Raw genomic sequence first — 18901 nt, 5'->3', positions numbered from 1 at the left:
GCCAGAAGACCTGGCCTCCACAGTCACCGGACCTGAACCCAATCGAGATGGTTTGGGGTGAGCTGAACCGCAGAGTGAAGGCAAAAGGGCCAACAAGTGCTAAGCATCTCTGGGAACTCCTTCAAGACTGTTGGAAGACCATTTCAGGGGACTACCTCTTGAAGCTCATCAAGAGAATGCCAAGAGTGTGCAAAGCAGTAATCAAAGCAAAAGGTGGCTACTTTGAAGAACCTAGAATATGACATATTTTCAGTTGTTTCACATTTGTTTGTTATGTATATAATTCCACATGTGTTAATTCATAGTTTTGATGCCTTCATAGTCATGAAAATAAAGAAAACTCTTTGAATGAGAAGGTGTGTCCAAACTTTTGGTCTGTACTGTATATACAAAAGGCATACTGTGTATATATATATATATATATATATATATATATATATTTGTTTGTTTGATCGCTGATATAAACTTGAAGTGTGTTATGCCTGTCAGTGTAAAACTGACAGGTAGCCTATAAAGCCCTTCCTCTGGCAGGTCCTAATAAGTATACACATTAAAGACCTGGAAGTTCCTAGGCTTATGACTGCCATGACAACCCATCAACATCCTGCAATCGTGTTGTGGTGGTGGCACAAATGGAGTCACAGAGGGAGCCCTCTCCCTGTCTAAACACTCAGACGCCACATATTACCACTGCACACACAGGACATATCATCACTAAAGTCTAATAGATTATTAGAAATAGACCCTGGTGACTGGGTCCAAAGGTGGTGTCTTCTGCTGGATCTTTAGTATTCATTATTGTGCTAGCACCTGGGACCACCAAAGGTTCCACTGGTACTCTGCTGGACTTCTCCGACCCTATGCTTGTAAAGGAAGTGACTGTGATAATACTACAATAGGATATTAGCAAATTTCTCCTCCTGATGCAATAAAAAGTTGAAAGCAGAACTTTGATAAACCAGAATTTGGCAGAAGAGAAAACAGAAGAGACCGTGAGTGAAAAAATGAAGCACTCTCTGGGCAATACTTTAATAATGATCTTAGAAGTAATATCAACATATCATTCTGCTAGCTGGTCAAAGTTTCATCACAGCTAGGACCCCGCTGATTTCCTGCTGTTTTATGGCCCTACTTGTTTACTGTGTTTAGAAGTAATCATATAATATCCTGTCCCTTGGCTTTTTCCAGTGCAACAATCTAACGGGCAGACATAGATCTTGTGGTACGGGCTGTGATTTCTCCCATTATATAATAAGATGTATGTCACCTCAGCTTTACAATAACATTAGTTGTTCCTTTTGACTGTTTCTCAGCATAAAACCACAGTGCAAAAACCATCCACTGCAGACAGGAAATATGTTCTCAGAGATAAACCTGCTACCATTCATGATGTTCAGCATTAGAAATGCACATGCTTTTTATGGTCCATTCAGACGTCCGTATGTGTTTTGTGGATCCGCAAAACACGAACACCAGCAATGTGCGTTCCGCATTTTGCGGACCGCACATCGCTGGCACTCTCATAGAAAATGCCTTTTCTTGTCCGCAATTGCGGACAAGAATAGGACATGTTCTATTTTTTTGCGGAACGGAAGTGCGGAACCGGAAGTGCGGAACCGGAAGTGCGGATGCGTACAGCACACATTCCGGCCCCATTGAAAATGAATGGGTCCACACCTGTTCTGCAAAATTGCGAAACGGATGCGGACCCATTTTGCGGATATGTGAATGGAGCCTTAAGTGAAGGCTTTAAGATATAATGGTCAACATTTATGCTTCAGTGGCGGAAGTTGGATGAGTTATACATTTGCATCTAGTATGGTGCCAAAAGTGTGACATTTGTCTTCTCACTTTGAAAAAAGGTTAAAAGAGGTGCAAATTAGTGGTTAAACAAATGACTATGCGTAGCAGTATCCAGGAGAAGTCCTGCTGCAGAAGATATTTGGTTCAGTTTTATGTGGAGATTACCTTAGAATAAGGTGGCAGAGGGTGTTATACTATACATTGCATATATACTGCATACTGTGGGGTACTGCATACTGTGGGGTAATACACTATATACTGTGGGGTACTGTATACTGTGGGGTATTACACTATATACTGTATACTGTGTGGTACTGTATACTGTGGGGTATTACACTATATACTGTATACTGTGTGGTACTGTATACTGTGGGGTATTACACTATTACTGTATACTGTGGAGTACTGTATACTGTGGGGTATTACACTATTACTGTATACTGTGGAGTACTGTATACTGTGGGGTATTACACTATATACTGTATACTGTGGGGTACTGTATACTGTGGGGTATTACACTATATACTGTGGGGTATTGTATATTGTGGGGTGTTATGCTATATAAAGTATACTGTGTGGTACTGTATACTGTGGGGTGTTACACTATATACTGTAGGGTACTGTATATTGTGGGGTATTACACTATATACTGCATACTGTGTGGTACTGTATACTGTGGGGTATTACACTATATACTGTATGGTACTGTATACTGTGGGGTATTACACAATTTACTGTTACTGTGGAGTACTGTATACTGTGGGGTATTACACTATATACTGTATACTGTGGGGTACTGTATACTGTGGGGTATTACACTATATACTGTGGGGTATTGTATATTATGGGGTGTTATGCTATATAAAGTATACTGTGTGGTACTGTATACTGTGGGGTGTTACAATATATACTGTGGGGTACTGTATACTGTGGGGTATTACACTATATACTGTATATTGTGTGGTACTGTATACTGTGGGGTATTACACTATATACTGTGGGATGTTATACTGTATACTGTGTGGTACTGTATACTGTGGGGTATTACACTATGTACTGCATACTGTGTGGCACTGAATACTGTGGGGTATTACACTATATACTGTATACTGTGGTGTACTGTATACTGTGGGTATTACACTATATACTGTGGGGTATTGTATATTGTGGGGTGTTATGCTATATAAAGTATACTGTGTGGTATTGTATACTGTGAGGTGTTACACTATATACTGTGGGGTACTGTATACTGTGGGGTATTACACTATATACTATATACTGTGGGATACTGTATACTGTGGGGTATTACACTATATACTGTATGGTACTGTATACTGTTGGGTATTACACTATATACTGTATATTGTGGGGTACTGTATACTGTTAGGTATTACAACATATACTGTATACTGTGTGGTACTGTATACTGTGGGGTATTACACTATATACTGTGGGGTACTGTATACTGTGTGGTACTGTATACTGTGGGGTATTACACTATATACTGTGGGGTACTGTATACTGTGTGGTACTGTATACTGTGGGGTATTACACTATATACTGCATACTGTGTGGTACTGTATACTGTGAAGTATTACACTATATACTGTGGAGTACTGTATACTGTGGGGTATTACACTATATACTGTGGGGTACTGTATATTGTGGGGTGTTATACTATATACTGTATGGTAATGTATACTGTGGGGTATTACATTATATACTGCATACTGAGTGGTACTGTATACTGTGGGGTATTACACTATATGCTGAGTGGTACTGTATACTGTGAAGTCTTATACTATATACCGCATACTGTGGGGTGTTATACTATATACTGTATAATGTGTGGTACTGTATACTGTGGGGTATTACACTTTATACTGAGTGGTACTGTATACTGTGAAGTCTTATACTATATACTGCATACTGTGGGGTGTTATACTATATACTGTATAATGTGTGGTACTGTATACTGTGGGGTATTACACTTTATACTAAGTGGTACTGTATACTGTGAAGTCTTATACTATATACTGCATACTGTGGGGTGTTATACTATATACTGTATAATGTGTGGTACTGTATACTGTGGGGTATTACACTTTATACTGAGTGGTACTGTATACTGTGAAGTCTTATACTATATACCGCATACTGTGGGGTGTTATACTATATACTGTATACTGTGGAGCACTGTATATTTGGGGTATTATACTATATACAGCATACTGTGTTTACTGTATGGGGCTGGGGCAGAACGCAAAAGGGGGGATGGTCAAGCAAATGGAGAGAGGGGGCCCAAGATGGCTAAACAGCCCTGGGCCTACAATACACTTAATTTGCCACTGAAACTCAGTCAGAGCAAAGTAAGCAAATTCTTCATTAATCTCTTTGAAAGTGATGCATTATTACAAAGATATTCACCTAAGATGCTAAATATGGCTGCCCAGACGTTACTTGTGCTGCCCGCTTTGCCCATACCTCTGTGTGACTGAGCGTACACAGTAAATCCTCTAAGCTGTCCTGTATCTGCGGAGCAGCAGTGCTCACCCCCGCGCATGTGCCTTGTGCCTCGGTTCAAGTGCTGTAAAAGCCATGATGTTCAGGGACCAATGGAGACTCATATACAGATACTCCTCACACATTATGGCTTTCACAGCAATTGAATGGAGCCAGCCAAGGCGGAAGGATCTAATGGCACATGCACTGTGGAAAAATATTGCTGAATTATTAGAAGACGACACATAGGATTTACTGTGCATGCTTGGTCGCCAGAACGGAGTCACATAAATGGACGGACAAAGTGGGTAGCACTAGTAAAAGCAGAGGGTGCCATCCTTGGCATCGAGGGTGAATATCTTTACAACAAGGTATCACTTTTAGGGTCCATTCACACGTCCGTAGTGTATTGCGGATCCGCAATACACCCGGCCGGCACCCCCATAGAACTGCCTATTCTTGTCCGCAATTGCGGACAAGAATAGGACAAGTTAAAAAAAATTCTGGAGCCGCGGACCGGAAGATCGGGGCCGCGCTCCGGAAATGCGGATGCGGAGAGCACATAGTGTTCTCTCCGCATCCATTCCTGCCCCATTGAGAATGAATGGGTCCGCACCCGTTCCGGATATTGCGGAACGGATGCGGACCCATTCCACAGACATGTGAATGGACCCTTAATAGGTGTTAATAACAGAATTGCTCATTTTACTCTTTTCAGCATAAATACAGGAATTTTAAGGAAGTTAAATATTGCTGGCCTATCCTCGAGCTAGGTCATCAATATGTGATCGGTGGGAGTCCGACTCCTGGCTCCCATGCTGATCTGCTGTTTGTAGGGGCTGTGGTGCTCGGGTGAGGTCTGCAGCCTCTTCCTAGGCCAGTAACATCACGTTCATCAGTCGCATGGCCTATCTGCAACCCAGTCCCATTCAAGTGAATGTATCTGGGTTACAATACTAAGCACAGTCGCTATACAATGTACGGCGCTGTGCTTAGTATGCAGTGATGAGGACACAGCACTCACTAGGCCGCAGCCTCTTCATATAGATGATTCATGGGGCTGCTGGGAGTCAAAATCCCACTGATCAGATATTGATGACTTATCCTGATGACCCCTTTAAATATAGATGCAATGGTGGCGCCTCCCCTTTAAGCAATATTTTCATGTATATTGTCTTCATTATTTGCTTGTATAGTAGGATGATTATATTTTGATGGGCCCGAGGTGCAATGGCCTCCATATTTATAGTAGGTGTATAATATATCGTAGAGTTGTACTGTACCTTGGAGCAGATGTTGGTGTTCTGTCTCTAACACCCAAATTCTTAGCCGTGTTCTGAACCCTTGCACCCTGCAATCAGAGAATAAATCAATTCAAGAAAAGATAATAAATGTATATTATAATTATTATAGTAAGGGTTATTTAGGATACAGTAAAGAACTCGCAATTTTTCTGTAGACTATACAATTCTAATAAAAAAAAATTGGCCTTAGAAACGTGGCAATTTATATTAGTTTTCAGTAGCAAATAGCTTTCTGTTAGACAAATGATAGGAGTTGTAGTACATAACTGAACAGACCACACATGTATTATACATTATCCTTATTTAATTGAGCTTTTCCAAGGCCGTGCTGATGAATAATGATATAAGATATCCAATGGGTATGATGAAATTACATTAAAATTGTAGTTGTAGTGGAAGATTGCCTGTGATGTATGGCATGATCAATGTTTTGTTAGTGACATAGACTGCCGGGTGTTCTGTGAGGTACCAGTGCATGTGGTGACATTATAGGGAAATTGAAGCTATAATGAGTTCAGCTTGATTCTGTGATGTGTCCCCTTTAAAGGGAACCTGTCATGTGGATATTTGATTATAATCTAACTAATTATATACAATCATTAACTACTAAAAAGTGCCTTAGATGCATTCACTTACTGGTGTGATAGATGGTTACCTCATAATATACACATGCTAATGAGCTGATTTGAGTCCAGCGTGATGTCAGTGAGTCCAGCGTATATTTAATTCAGAACTATAGCCACTCCCCTGCCCACCTGCTGCTGATTTATATGGGAAATAACTGTCAATCAGCAGCAGGTGGGCGTGGAGAGTCAGGAGCTCATGAATATTCAGGACTCATCATTATCAGCTGGAGCTTTTTAATACAAGATGTTGGCAGATTGACTGGGTCAATTAAAGAAAGTGACCCAGCATTGTGCTAAGAGAATCAGTCACTTATTTATGTTGCCCTTAGTTAGGACACCATAAAACTGGTGACAGGTTCCCTTTAAGTCCCCTAAACTGGGAGTCGCATCACCCAAAAGGAGGTGACACAATCAGTAATAACATAAGGGTTGTCAGCTCTATGAATTGAGCTTTGGACCTATAGTTGCCAGACCTAGAAGCAGGGATGGCCCATACAATGTGATACAGTACTTCCCATTTAAAGAGCACAGGAGAGAAACTGACTGCAGCACTCAACAACCCAGGTCTCGGCCCAACATAGTAGTGGGGGTGCACAGCGAGCAATACAAATTGTAAAATCCTCAGCAGCAGAAGAAGATTGTGGATCTCAACGGTAGAGAAATGTCAATCCTTTGTCCAATACTTCTTGAAACACAGTGTTACAGATTTCTTATCATATCACATATCATAGGATATCTACAAGGCTATGTTTTAAGAAGCATGGAAAAAGGATTAAATGCTACACTGCTGAATCTTCTCTCATTTTAGGATCCTCGTGGGTGTAATATCACTGGCTGACACTAGTTTGAGAGTGTGAAAATTAAATTTGGAAGCCAAGTTTGGTGCTCACTATGATTGTAACAGTTTGGGAGCAGTAATGTGACTGGTACTGTTTAGGGGATTCAGTGATGCAAGCTATTACCGATCCCATCTATGGTTACTTTTACACTTGCGTTGTTGTTTTCCGGTATTGAGATCCGGCAGAGGATCTTAATACTGGAAAAAAAATATATATTCTGTTTAGTCCTCATGTATTCTGAATGGAAAGAGATCTGATCAGGATACATCAGGATGTCTTCTGTTCCATCAGCAATCCGTTTTGTGACTGGACACAAAACCACTGCAAGCTGCAGTTTTGTGTACGGTCATAAAAACTGAAAAAAATGGATCTGGCAGTGAAAACAATGTAAGTCAATGGTGACTTTTAGGTGCCTAAATAACCAGATCCGTCACCCATTGACCTTCAATGTATTTATTTGACGGATCCGTTTATTTCCGCTTTGATTTCACGCAACCGCATCCTAACGAAACGGATGCATCCCGATGTGCAAAATCAAAACGGATCCGTTCAAGTCAATATACTGTAGGTAACATTTTCTAGTAATTAAGGTAAACTTTAAAATTTAAATTGCATGTACTAAAATATGAACAGACATAAAAAGCGAAAATCCTAAAGCCTCGCTGCTTTTAAAATAGACCTACTATAGTATGCTTTGATCAAAGCCAAGACTATTGATTAAATCATCAGCACTAACAGACATTGCCAAAAATTGCATTAGTGGTGTATCCATTACAATAAGTGCTGATGTCAACAGGATGTCTTTTCCAGAGATTCTGACCAGTTTTCTAGTATAAATCACTAAAATGTCCAATTAAATTGCCATGGATAAAGGTAACTCCTCCGGCAGAATTGTTCGTAGGGTTAAAGTTGATTGGATGCTAAATGACTATTTAAAATGTTAAAAATCAATTGTGCTGGACTAATATGCAGCTACTGTACTATTAAACTTAAAAAAAAAAAACAATCAAGTTATTTATTTTTTTCAAAGCAGAGTCTACCAGTAGCAATTGCCATTATATTGGGGTTTTCTTATCATAATAACCCCTTTCTATAGGCCATATAAGGCCCAGGACTTTTCTTCATAGACTAATGTGTACAGTGCTGCCCATAATTATTTATACTCCTGGCAAATTTTGACTTAAAGAGGACCTTTCACCGATTCTTACCCTATGAACTAACTATACAGACATGTGGAGCGGCGCCCGGGGATCTCCCTGCACTTACTATTATCCCCGGGCGCCGCTCCGTTCTCCTGCTATGCCCTCCGGTATCTCCGTTCCCTAAGTTATGGTAGGCGGAGTCTGCTCTAGCGCTGGCCAATCGCATTGCAGAGCTCACAGCTTGGGAGAAAATAACCTCCCAGGCTGTGAGCTCTGCGCTGCGATTGGCCAGCGCTAGAGCAGACTCCGCCTACCATAACTTAGGGACTGGAATCTCCGCCTACTATAACTTAGTGAGCGGAGATACCGGAGGGCATAACGGGAGAACGGAGCGGCGCCCAGGGATAATAGTAAGTGCAGTGAGATCCCCGGGCGCCGCTCCACATGTCTGTATAGTTAGTTCATAGGGTAATAATCGGTGAAAGGTCCTCTTTAAAGTTACTTTTATTCAACCAGCAAGTGATTTTTTGACGGGAAATGACATAGGTGTCTCCCAAAAGATAATAAGATGATGTACAACAGGCATTATTGTGGGAAAAATTCATTTCTCAGCTTTTATTTACATTTTAGCGAAAAGTGTCCAGTCCAAAATTAATCATACCCTTCTCAATAATCAATAGAAAAGCCTTTATTGGCTATTACAGCAATCAAACGCTTCCTATAATTGCAGACCAGCTTTTTGCATGTCTCCACAGGTATTTTTGCCCGTTCATCTTTAGCAATGAGCTCCAAATCTTTCAGGTTGGAGGGTCTTCTTGCCTTCACCCTGATCTTTAGCTCCCTCCACAGATTCTCAATTGGATTCAAGTCTGGACTCTGGCTGGGCCACTCCAAAACATTAATGTTGTCTGCTAATCATTTCCTTACCACTTTTGCTGTGTGTTTTGGGTCATTGTCATGCTGAAATGTCCACTGGTGCCCAAGGCCAAGTTTCTCTGCAGACTGCCTGATGTTGTCGTTGAGAATCCTCATGTATTGCTCTTTTTTCATGGTGCCGTTTACTGTGATTAGGTTCCCTGATCCATTGGCTGAAAAACACCCCCAAAGCATTAGGTTCCCACCGCCATGTTTGACAGTGGGGGTGGTGTTCTTTGGGTTGAAGGCTTCTCCTTTTTTACGCCAAATGAAGGAAACATCATTGTGACCAAAGAATTCAATTTTTGTTTCATCTGACCATAACACAGAAGACCAGAAGTCGTCTTCTTTTTTGTCCAGATGAGCTTTTGCAAAGGCCAAGCGAGCTTTTGTGTGCCTTATCTGGAGAAGTGTCGTCCTCCTTGGTCTGCATTGTGCAGTGTCCGTTGGATTGTCTGCCTTGAGACATTGCCACCAGCAGAGCCCAGATTCACCAGGATGGCCTTGGTGGTGACCCTTGGATTCTTTTTCACCTCTCTAACTATCCTCCTAACCAGCACAGGTGTCACTTTTGGCTTCCGACCATGTCCTCTCAGATTTTCCACAGTGCGGAACATCTTGTATTTTTTGTCGAAATGTAAATAAAGGCTGAGAATTTTTTTCCCCCACAATAATGCCTCTTGTACATCGTCTTATTGTCTTTTGGGAGACACCTATGTCATTTCCCGTCAAAAAATTACTTGCTGGTTGAATAAAAGTAACTTTAAGTCAAAATTTGCCAGGGGTATGAATAATTATGGGCAGCACTGTACCAAACCATAGAGTGGTTCTCATTCTGCTGGACATGGCCCTTTCATGTATTATTTGTGCAGTACCCCAGAACTGGGTACTTGCACACGGTTCTTGGTATGCAATGTTATGTCATGTTATTTAATGCATTGTAAACCCAGTATAACTTTGTATGGATCTTTCAGGGTTAACTGTTCTGGCTCTGCCCCAGCAGGAACAGGGATTTAGGTCCGCCCTAGCTAAGTTAGTAGCTTGTTAGCAGAGGAGCTGTGACATGCGCCATTCCTCATAGGATTAGTCCAAAGTTCCAGAGAATCATCATCTCTGAGGATTATCTACTGAGAGAAATACATCACTACTGATGCAGTTCTGAGCAGTGAATTTAGAATTAGTGATAAGAGGAGAAAGAAGCATCTTTCTCTGATAAGATACAGCTACTCTTTAAGTTGTGGTCTTGTCACTAAAATGGCACCGAAAACAAGTGCCATGATATCAATTTCAGAAATAAAGTAAAAAAACTATGAAAAATAAAAGCTCCACTCTTTCCAGTTCAGGCACACTTTTATAATACATCCTTCGTAAAATGGAGGATACCCCCCTATCCACAGTGTCATTGTCCCCTGCCACAATATGCCTACATAATGCAGAATAAAGTTTTCTTTAACCAAAAAATAAAAATAATAAAAAAGAATCCATGTACATCCATTTTGTACTTGCTTTTTTGTCTCCATCCTTTTGTCCCTATGTGCCCTTATACTTAAGGGAGTTGTCCAACAATTCAAAAGGATTAATACTGTATCTTATCAGCTCCAGAGGAGCATGTAAGGCAGAGGTCAGCTTTACTTTCGGCACTCCAGCTGCTATAAAACTACAACTCCCCGCATGAAAATGTACTTGGCTGTTCTTGTAACTCCCGTAGAAGTGAAAGGAGGATTCTGGGAGTTGTAGTTTCAGAACAGCTGGAGTGCCGGAGGTTGCTGATCCCTGATGTATGGCCTATAAGTCTCATTACACCAATTTGAGGCGCTCTCTCCCCAAGGAGAGATAGTACCCTCCAAATCCTTTCCAGTTCCATGCTACACCAATGTAAACTCTTCCCTGGTCCCCTTCCAGTCTCTGTTCTCCAGACTCCAGCAATGACATATCGACATAACATGTAACCACTGTAGCCAATCACTGGTTGCAGTGACTTAAGTGCTTAGCCATTTTTAAGAAATTTCAATTAAAAAAATATAGGCGAAACTCGAAAAATTTGAATATTGTGCAAAGTTCATTTATTTCAGTAATGCAACTTAAAGAGGACCTTTCATCAGTATAATTTTAATAAACTAATAACCCTACCTAATAGTGCGGCTTCCACTGATGTTCCCCCTTTTTTTTTTTTTTCAAATCGGCCACCGAATGTTGAAATAATAGCCCCGTTTGTTCTGCTACAGTGCCTGTCACTCAAGCGCTTTTTTTGTATGGGGCGTTGCTAAACTTTTTTCTTTGCTATGGGCCTTGGCTGAGAGCGCAGCCAATCAGAGCGCTCCTCTCTCAGCCAGGCAGATCAGATAGAAAGATCAGCGAAAGATCAGATAGACCGGCCGAGGGACGCGACGGGTGTGGAAGCAGCGGTACGAGCGGCAGGGTAAGTATCATAATCATCCCCTAGACATCGCTGCACTTTAGCTCCTTCTGCCTGGCTGAGAGAGGAGCGCTCTGATTGGCTGCGCTCTCAGCCAAGGCCCATAGCAAAGAAAAAAGTTTAGCAACGCCCCATACAAAAAAAGCGCTTGAGTGACAGGCGCTGAAGCAGAACAAACGGGGCTATTATTTCAACATTCGGTGGCCGATTTGAAAAAAAAAAAAAAGGGGGAACATCAGTGGAAGCCGCACTATTAGGTAGAGTTATTAGTTTATTAAAATTATACTGATGAAAGGTCCTCTTTAAAAGGTAACACTAACATATGAGATAGACTCATTACATGCAAAGTGAGATATTTCAAGCCTTTATTTGTTATAATATGGATGATTATGGCTTACAGCTTATGAAAACCCCAAAGTCACAATTTTGAGGTACCCTTTGCTCAGGGGATATGGATTAATTAGCTGACTAGAATGTGACACTTTGAGCCTAGAATATTGAACCTTTTCACAAAATTCTTTTTTTAAGTTGCATTACTGAAATAAATGAACTTTTGCACGATATTCTAATTTTTTTAAGTTTCACCTGTATGTAAAAACATAAAAATTATATTCACATTATTGTTATGCTTTTGCATATTTTTATGTTTTTGCATATTTATGTTTTTGCATATTTTTATATTTTATTTGAGTATTTGTGTATAACTCAATAAATTGTAAACTGTTATTGTACTGTGAGCAGGCCATTTGTATATGAAGTGGTTATAGCAGGCTGAGCACCAGTTTATACTCCAGGGAGCTTCCTATGCTCATCTATTGTGTGTAAATAAAAAAAAAAGCCAGCACTTCTTAGCCAATGATTGGCTGCAGTGGTCACGCATCAACACACCACATCATCACTGGAGCTTGGGAGACAGAAACCAGTTGGGGACCAGGGAAGCACCAGCATGGGAGCTGCAGGAGGTTGGTAAGGTCAACATTAGTGATGAGCGGCAGTAGTCATATTCGAATTCGCGATATTTCGCAAATATTTTGTAGAATATTCGGCGAATATTCGCAAATTCGAATATTCGTTATATTCTACGATTTTTTTTACTCAAAATATCGACAAGGTAATGATCGCGTAGTATGCGAATTTTCGTAATGCAAATTTTTATCACAAATTTTTCAATTGCCGAGCAAAAACATGATTCCTCCCTGCTTCTTGTTTGTGGGCCAATGAGTCGTAGCCCTATATCGAATATATTAGTTTTTTCGAATATTCGTAATATTCTAAAACAAGAATATATAGCAATACAGCCAATATTCGAAAAAAACGAATTTAGAGAAATAAATAGTTGTAATTTTTTTCCGAACTGAACTTCAGATGAGAAAAACATTACAACTATTAGACAAAGAAGATTATAGCACTATATTAGCTAAATTGCTCTATATTAGTTTTTTTTGGAATATTCGCTATATTGGTATATATTCTTGTTTTAGAATATTACGAATATTTGAAAAAACGAATATATTCGATATAGTGCTATATATAATTTTTTTTTGAATATTCATCATTTTTCCCATTTAAAGTAATGATTCCTCCCTGTATCTTTCTTGTGGGCCAATGAGTCATTGGCCCACAAGCAAGAAGCAGGGAGGAATCATGTTTTTACTGGGCAATTGAAAAATTTGCGATAAAAATTTGCATTACGAAACTTCGCATTACAAAATTTGAAATAAAAAAATCTCGAATATTCGAAATTACGAATATATATCAATATATTCAAAATATTCACGAATTTTAGAATTACCTATATTTGCGATAAAAATTCGAAATTCGAATATTCGTGATCAACACTAGTCAACATTACTCCTTTTCTTATTTTAAACCATTGTAAGCTGTTTATAATAAATTTAATGGGGTTGAACAACCCCTTTAACCAATAAATGTTTGTACCTGGCTGTTTTTTAACTATGCCAATTGAGGGGACATGCTACTAACAACAAAGTAAAAAAAAAAGGCATATAAAAAACCTTTAATATATTTTGTAGCTTATTCAAAGGTGTTATATAGTTGAAGGGGTATTCCCATCTCAGGCATTTATGTCATATTACTAGGATATGCCATCAGATAGGAACGGGTCCCACCTCTGTAGGCTTGACACTGTAGGCATGTCCTAGTGCAGTGATGGTGAACCTTTTAGAGACCGAGCGCCCAAACTGCAACCCAAAACCCACTTATTTATCGCATAGTGCCAACACGGCAATTTACCCTGAATATGGGCCCATGCATCTGACCTTATGTATGACGTCCGCGTGCATTCTGTATTTTGCGTAACGGGACAGCTGGCCCCTAATAGAACAGGACTATCCATGTCCGTAATACGGACAATAATAGGACATGTTCTATTTTTTTGAGGAACGGACATACAGAAATGGAATGCACATGGAGTAACTTCCGTTTTTTTGCAGATCTATTGAAATGAATGGTTCCGCATACAGTCCGCAAAAAAAACGGAATGGACACGGAAAGAAAATACGTTTGTGTGCATGAGCTCTACTACAGCCCGATATATTATATCTTCCATGTACTTTATCACTTAGCTATAACAGCCTGCCTACATTCAGTGCGCTGCCTGTACTGTTCATAGTGCGCCCTGCGCTGATGAATGGCAGGAAGAGTCTAAGGCATATGGGTACACCATAGACTTTTTCCAGGGTGCTGGTGCCCACAGAGAGGGCTCCGAGTGCCGCCTCTGGCACCCGTGCCATAGGTTCGCCACCACTGTCCTAGTGATATGTCATCAATGTCTGAGATGGCCCAACCCCTTTAAAGGGAACCTTTTATCAGAGTTTGCCCTATGCAACTACACACAGTATATGGTGCTGTAGATCACATTACAGTAAAATCTGTAGCTTTGGATATAATGACACTTTGTACCGTTCTGTAAGCACATTATTGGGCATAGAGTCATGGGGGGTGCCACTGCCCATCTCACTTTGATTGATATCCCCCTTCCTGCACCACATCATCCCCAGCATGACTGAAATCTCATGCATGCACGGTAGAGCTGCTTTCCCTACTCTTTTCCTGACGTGCAGTGCAGGTATGAAGTGGTTGGGACAAGAGCCGCTGCACATGCGTGCGCACTACCAGTGTCCCGGTCACCCGCGACACCGGCACTTTTTTCCAGTACTGTACAAGCACGGCCACCACTGCTGAATTGTAGGGTGGTCGTAACACCTGGATAAGAGCAGAGTATAATGCAATGGAATAATGATTCCAGACAGGAAAGGAGGCAATATGGATAATAAGTGAGACAACCCCTCTAAGGGACACTTCACGCATTAAATACACAATGTTTTCCACAGGATAAGTGCATCTGAATTGTGAAATTAATCAGCACCTAATTATGGATCTCAAATCTGTTGGATATAATGTAATAAAATGCCAGAGTTAATAACTACAGAGCACCGCGTCTGGGCTCAGCATTGCCTAGTTAAAAATTGATGACATAATGAGGCAAAAAATATCATTTTGTATCTGAAAGTGAACAGGTGTGCCTTTGATGCCAGCGCTGCTTTTTGGACAGCCCACCCTTTACTTAGGTGACATTCTAAGAAGGAATTATAATCAGCGGGGAGTAATTGTGGATCAGTCGATTGAATGTCAAATGACAAACCTGTTTTCTCATGACATCTGTTGCTTGCATGATGTAACGGGGAGGCAGCCCATGACTCCGCGCGAGGATCAGAGCCTGTTCAAGGGTGACGCTCAAAGTGCATCTGCAACGGAAGAACATTACAGACCATTTAAACAAAGTAATGAATATAACAAAAGAGAAACACTACGATACATTATGGGCCAGATTTATCATTACACTTACATCTTACTCCACTTTTGGCCAAGTCAGATTTATTAATGGTCCTTTAATACTGTGATAAATGTGGTTTGACGGTAGCAGTTTATCCTTAAAGGGGTTCTACAGTTTGTTTTAGCTGATGATCTATCCTCTGGATAGATCATCAGCATCTGATCGGCGGGGGTCCGACACCCGGGACCCCCGCCGATCAGCTGTTTGAGAAGGCAGCGGCGCTCCAGCAGCGCCGCGGCCTTCTCACTGTTTACCGCTGGCCCAGTGACGTCACAACTAGTATCAACTGGCCGGGGCGGGGCTAAGCTTCATTCAAGTGAACAGGTGCTGGAGCGCCGCTGCCTTCTCAAACAGCTGATCGGCGGGGGTCCCGGGTGTCGGACCCCCACCGACCAGATGCTGATGATCTATCCAGAGGATAGATCATCAGCTAAAACAAACTGTAGAACTCCTTTAAGTAAGCGGCTTTACAAAAGTCGCAAGTCTTCACGAGAAAGTCGCATGTTCTATTGAAAAGTCGCCTAAGATAAGCATGGTCCTCACTGGAGTGAAATTGCGCCATTTTTGGAGCAATTTTTTGTGACTTTCTAAATTGTCGCAATAGTAAATCTGTCTAGAGATTCATTTACATAAGAAAACACGCCCACTTTCAGAAAACTGTCGAGCATAGCGCAGAGCCAATAAAAGTCGCACATTTTTGTGCAAACATTTGCGACTTTTTCACTCCATTATTTTGACTTGAGCTAATGATAAATCTGGTCCTATATCTGAAAAAATAAATAAAAAATGCAGCGCTGGGTCCAAGTACTGCAGTTTGCTCCAAAAACATACTGGAAGGGAACAGTGAGTGATGGTGATGTCTATAAAGCACTGCAGAATAAATTCAGAAAATGTGCTATGTAATGTCAAGATACTGCATGCAAAAAGACAGATATTTTATGATGGCGTTCTGGTAGTGGATGTTTACAAGCTTGCTCCATAGTTGCATACGTAACCTACCCATGGTCACATCAATCTACAGGCCTAAAACTTAAAGGGGTTTTGCCACTTCAGAAAATAGCATTTATTATGCATAGAAAGTTTCCATGGTTACGACCACCTGGCAGTCCAGCAGTGGTGGCCGTGCTTGTACACTATAAAAAAAAAAGGACTAGCTTACGTGAGCTCCCACGGTCCCGGCCACCAGAGAGGCTGGCATTTTTTCTTATAGTGTGTAAGCACGAGCACCACTGCTGTAACCATGGAAACGAGCAGTGTATAATGTGATGGAAAAATGAACCAACCCAGCAAAGGAGGCAATATGGATAATCACAGTACATTAGTAACTGCCTTGTATTCACTTTCTCTTCATGATAAATGGATGCGGACATATAACATTCGCGTGCTGTCCACATTTTTTTGAAATAGAAATGAATGGGTCCGCATTTGATCCGTTAAAAATGCTAACCAAAAATAAGTTTGTGAATGAGGCCTAAGTGTGTATTCATATGTACACAACTGCATGTGGGTTTGAGCACTTCCTGCCTGTTTAACGCCACGCTATTTTTTCTGTTGGTTTGTATATAGAGATGCTTGGAGGTGTATAAACTCCAATTTAAATGTGCCTGTTTTCCATCCACAGGCTACATTTAGGTGCACCTGTGAGGCCTGGGCCATATCAGCCAATCTTGAGTGGGACTCGCAGACTCCTCCCTCCTCTCATTGCAAGCATGGCTACATGCTGGAGGTAACTGGTGAGTTGGCTATGAGTCGGACCTTACGCTCCTGTGATTCGCCCACTGGCTCCTGGTATTGCCCATACGGCTCAGGTAGGTGAGTGTTAGGTCCGAGCACTTCCTGCCTGTTTAATACCACACCATTTTTTTCAGTTTGTATGTAAGCACATAGCTCTCAGTCACTGATAGTTAACCGGGGACAGTTTTAAAAGGGTTGTCTCATTTATCATGTAGAGAAAGTTAATACAAGGTAGCTATAGGGGTCACTACAGGGCCCAGGATCCTGAGGGGGCCAAAAGACCCTTGTGCCACATAAGAAGACACCAGTATTATAGAAAGTGCATGGTGGTCAAGTTACACCTCTGGCTGGAGGGAAGGGATTAGGTCAAGAATTTGGCATGGGGGGGGGAGCTGTTTCCATATTTGCCTCATGGGGCATGAAGGCTATGTGATTCCCTGCTCCTGGCCACAAAGCACTGAGCGAAGGTGGGCACAAGCTGAAGTCTTGTGCACCAGGGCCCATTAGCCTTTAGCTATACCCCTGAATGGAATCTTAAAAGAATATCTAACTCTCGTGCAATACCATGGCCTAGATTTACTAATGTGTCTGTACCAAAAATCTGCCACAATTTGGTGCACCTAGGGTTTCTACACTTTTTTCCGATATTGAGCTTAGTGGAAAGGGGAGGAGCATCAAATGGAAGTGTGGTGCCCAAGATGCACCATTTTGTACCAAAATTTCGGCACAATTCTGACATACTATTTCTCAAAGTAAGGCCTCATGCACACGGCCGGTTTGCGGCTATTCCGTGCATTGGCCACCGCAATTTGTGGCCCCAATGCACAGGCAACATCCGTACGGCAGCCGGGACGGTTCAAGACCCATTCAACTTGAATGGGTCCGTGATCCGTCCACACTGTAAAAAATTAGAACATGTTCTATTTTTATGAGGTGCGGAGGCACGGACAGAAACACCACGGAAACAGGTGAATAGGTCCGCATCCGTGATGCGGGGTGCACACGGCCGGTGCCTGTGTATTGCGGACTCGCTGTTTGCGGGCCGCAATATGGCCATGGCTGGGCAACGAATGTGTGCATGAGGCCTAAGCCAACCAATACTTGGTGCAGAGTCAGAGAAAAGGGTCTATCCCTGCAACAGATTTATCATCCAGCCTGAGCTTCTGTGATAAATCTGGTGCAGGTCTACAGCAGGTCTAAACATTAGTAAATCTAAGCCAGTGTGTTTCTATATGCTGGAACACTTGCCATCAAAGGTGTTGTGCTCCGAACAGCCCTGGCCTAACAGAATAAGATTTCCCGCTCTCAGGCTACAAATATCATTGTCATGTGACTGTTTTATGAATGAATTTTACTAATCCAGACAAGCACAAAATACACAAAACATGATGTGAAAAGTGGATGAAGGAGGAAAGATTTTGAAGATTTTATGCTTATTATATGCAGACTGGGTGACCAGGTGACCAAAGACAGCTCTCCAAAACTTCCAAAATGGTTGATTGTGGTTGAAACTTCCTATACCAGCAGGAAATAGTATCTAAAGGAGCATTAATCAAGCCAAGAAGATCACATTCCTGAGCATATGGAAGTTTTATTTGGGCAGATACTGTATGTATTTTAAAAAAGATTAAAATTTTTGCATATTGATTCCCTCATTAATCACCAGTGAAAATAATAGAGTGTAATGATGTGGGCTCCTATGACCAGTTTTGAAGAAAGGCAGGGACACAACAAAGTCTCTACAACACTATGTATTGCTTGTTC

General features: G+C 41.3%; 1 protein-coding gene across 2 annotated transcripts in view; it reads right to left on the bottom strand.

Annotated features, from left to right (window-relative positions):
* Positions 1-18901, bottom strand: part of PREX2 (phosphatidylinositol-3,4,5-trisphosphate dependent Rac exchange factor 2) — a 430245-nt gene that overhangs the window by 9853 nt on the left and 401491 nt on the right. For both annotated transcript variants that reach the window (XM_040432527.1, XM_040432528.1), the window contains exons 38-39: positions 15212-15314; positions 5589-5656 (exon numbers count right to left, since the gene is read on the bottom strand). In XM_040432527.1, coding sequence (XP_040288461.1) covers positions 5589-5656; positions 15212-15314 — 171 coding nt within the window. The remainder of the gene's footprint in view (positions 1-5588; positions 5657-15211; positions 15315-18901) is intronic.

Source organism: Bufo bufo, chromosome 5, assembly GCF_905171765.1.
Source record: "Bufo bufo chromosome 5, aBufBuf1.1, whole genome shotgun sequence".
NCBI classification, from domain to species: Eukaryota; Metazoa; Chordata; class Amphibia; order Anura; family Bufonidae; genus Bufo; species Bufo bufo.
This window is presented reverse-complemented; position numbering and strand designations above follow the sequence as displayed.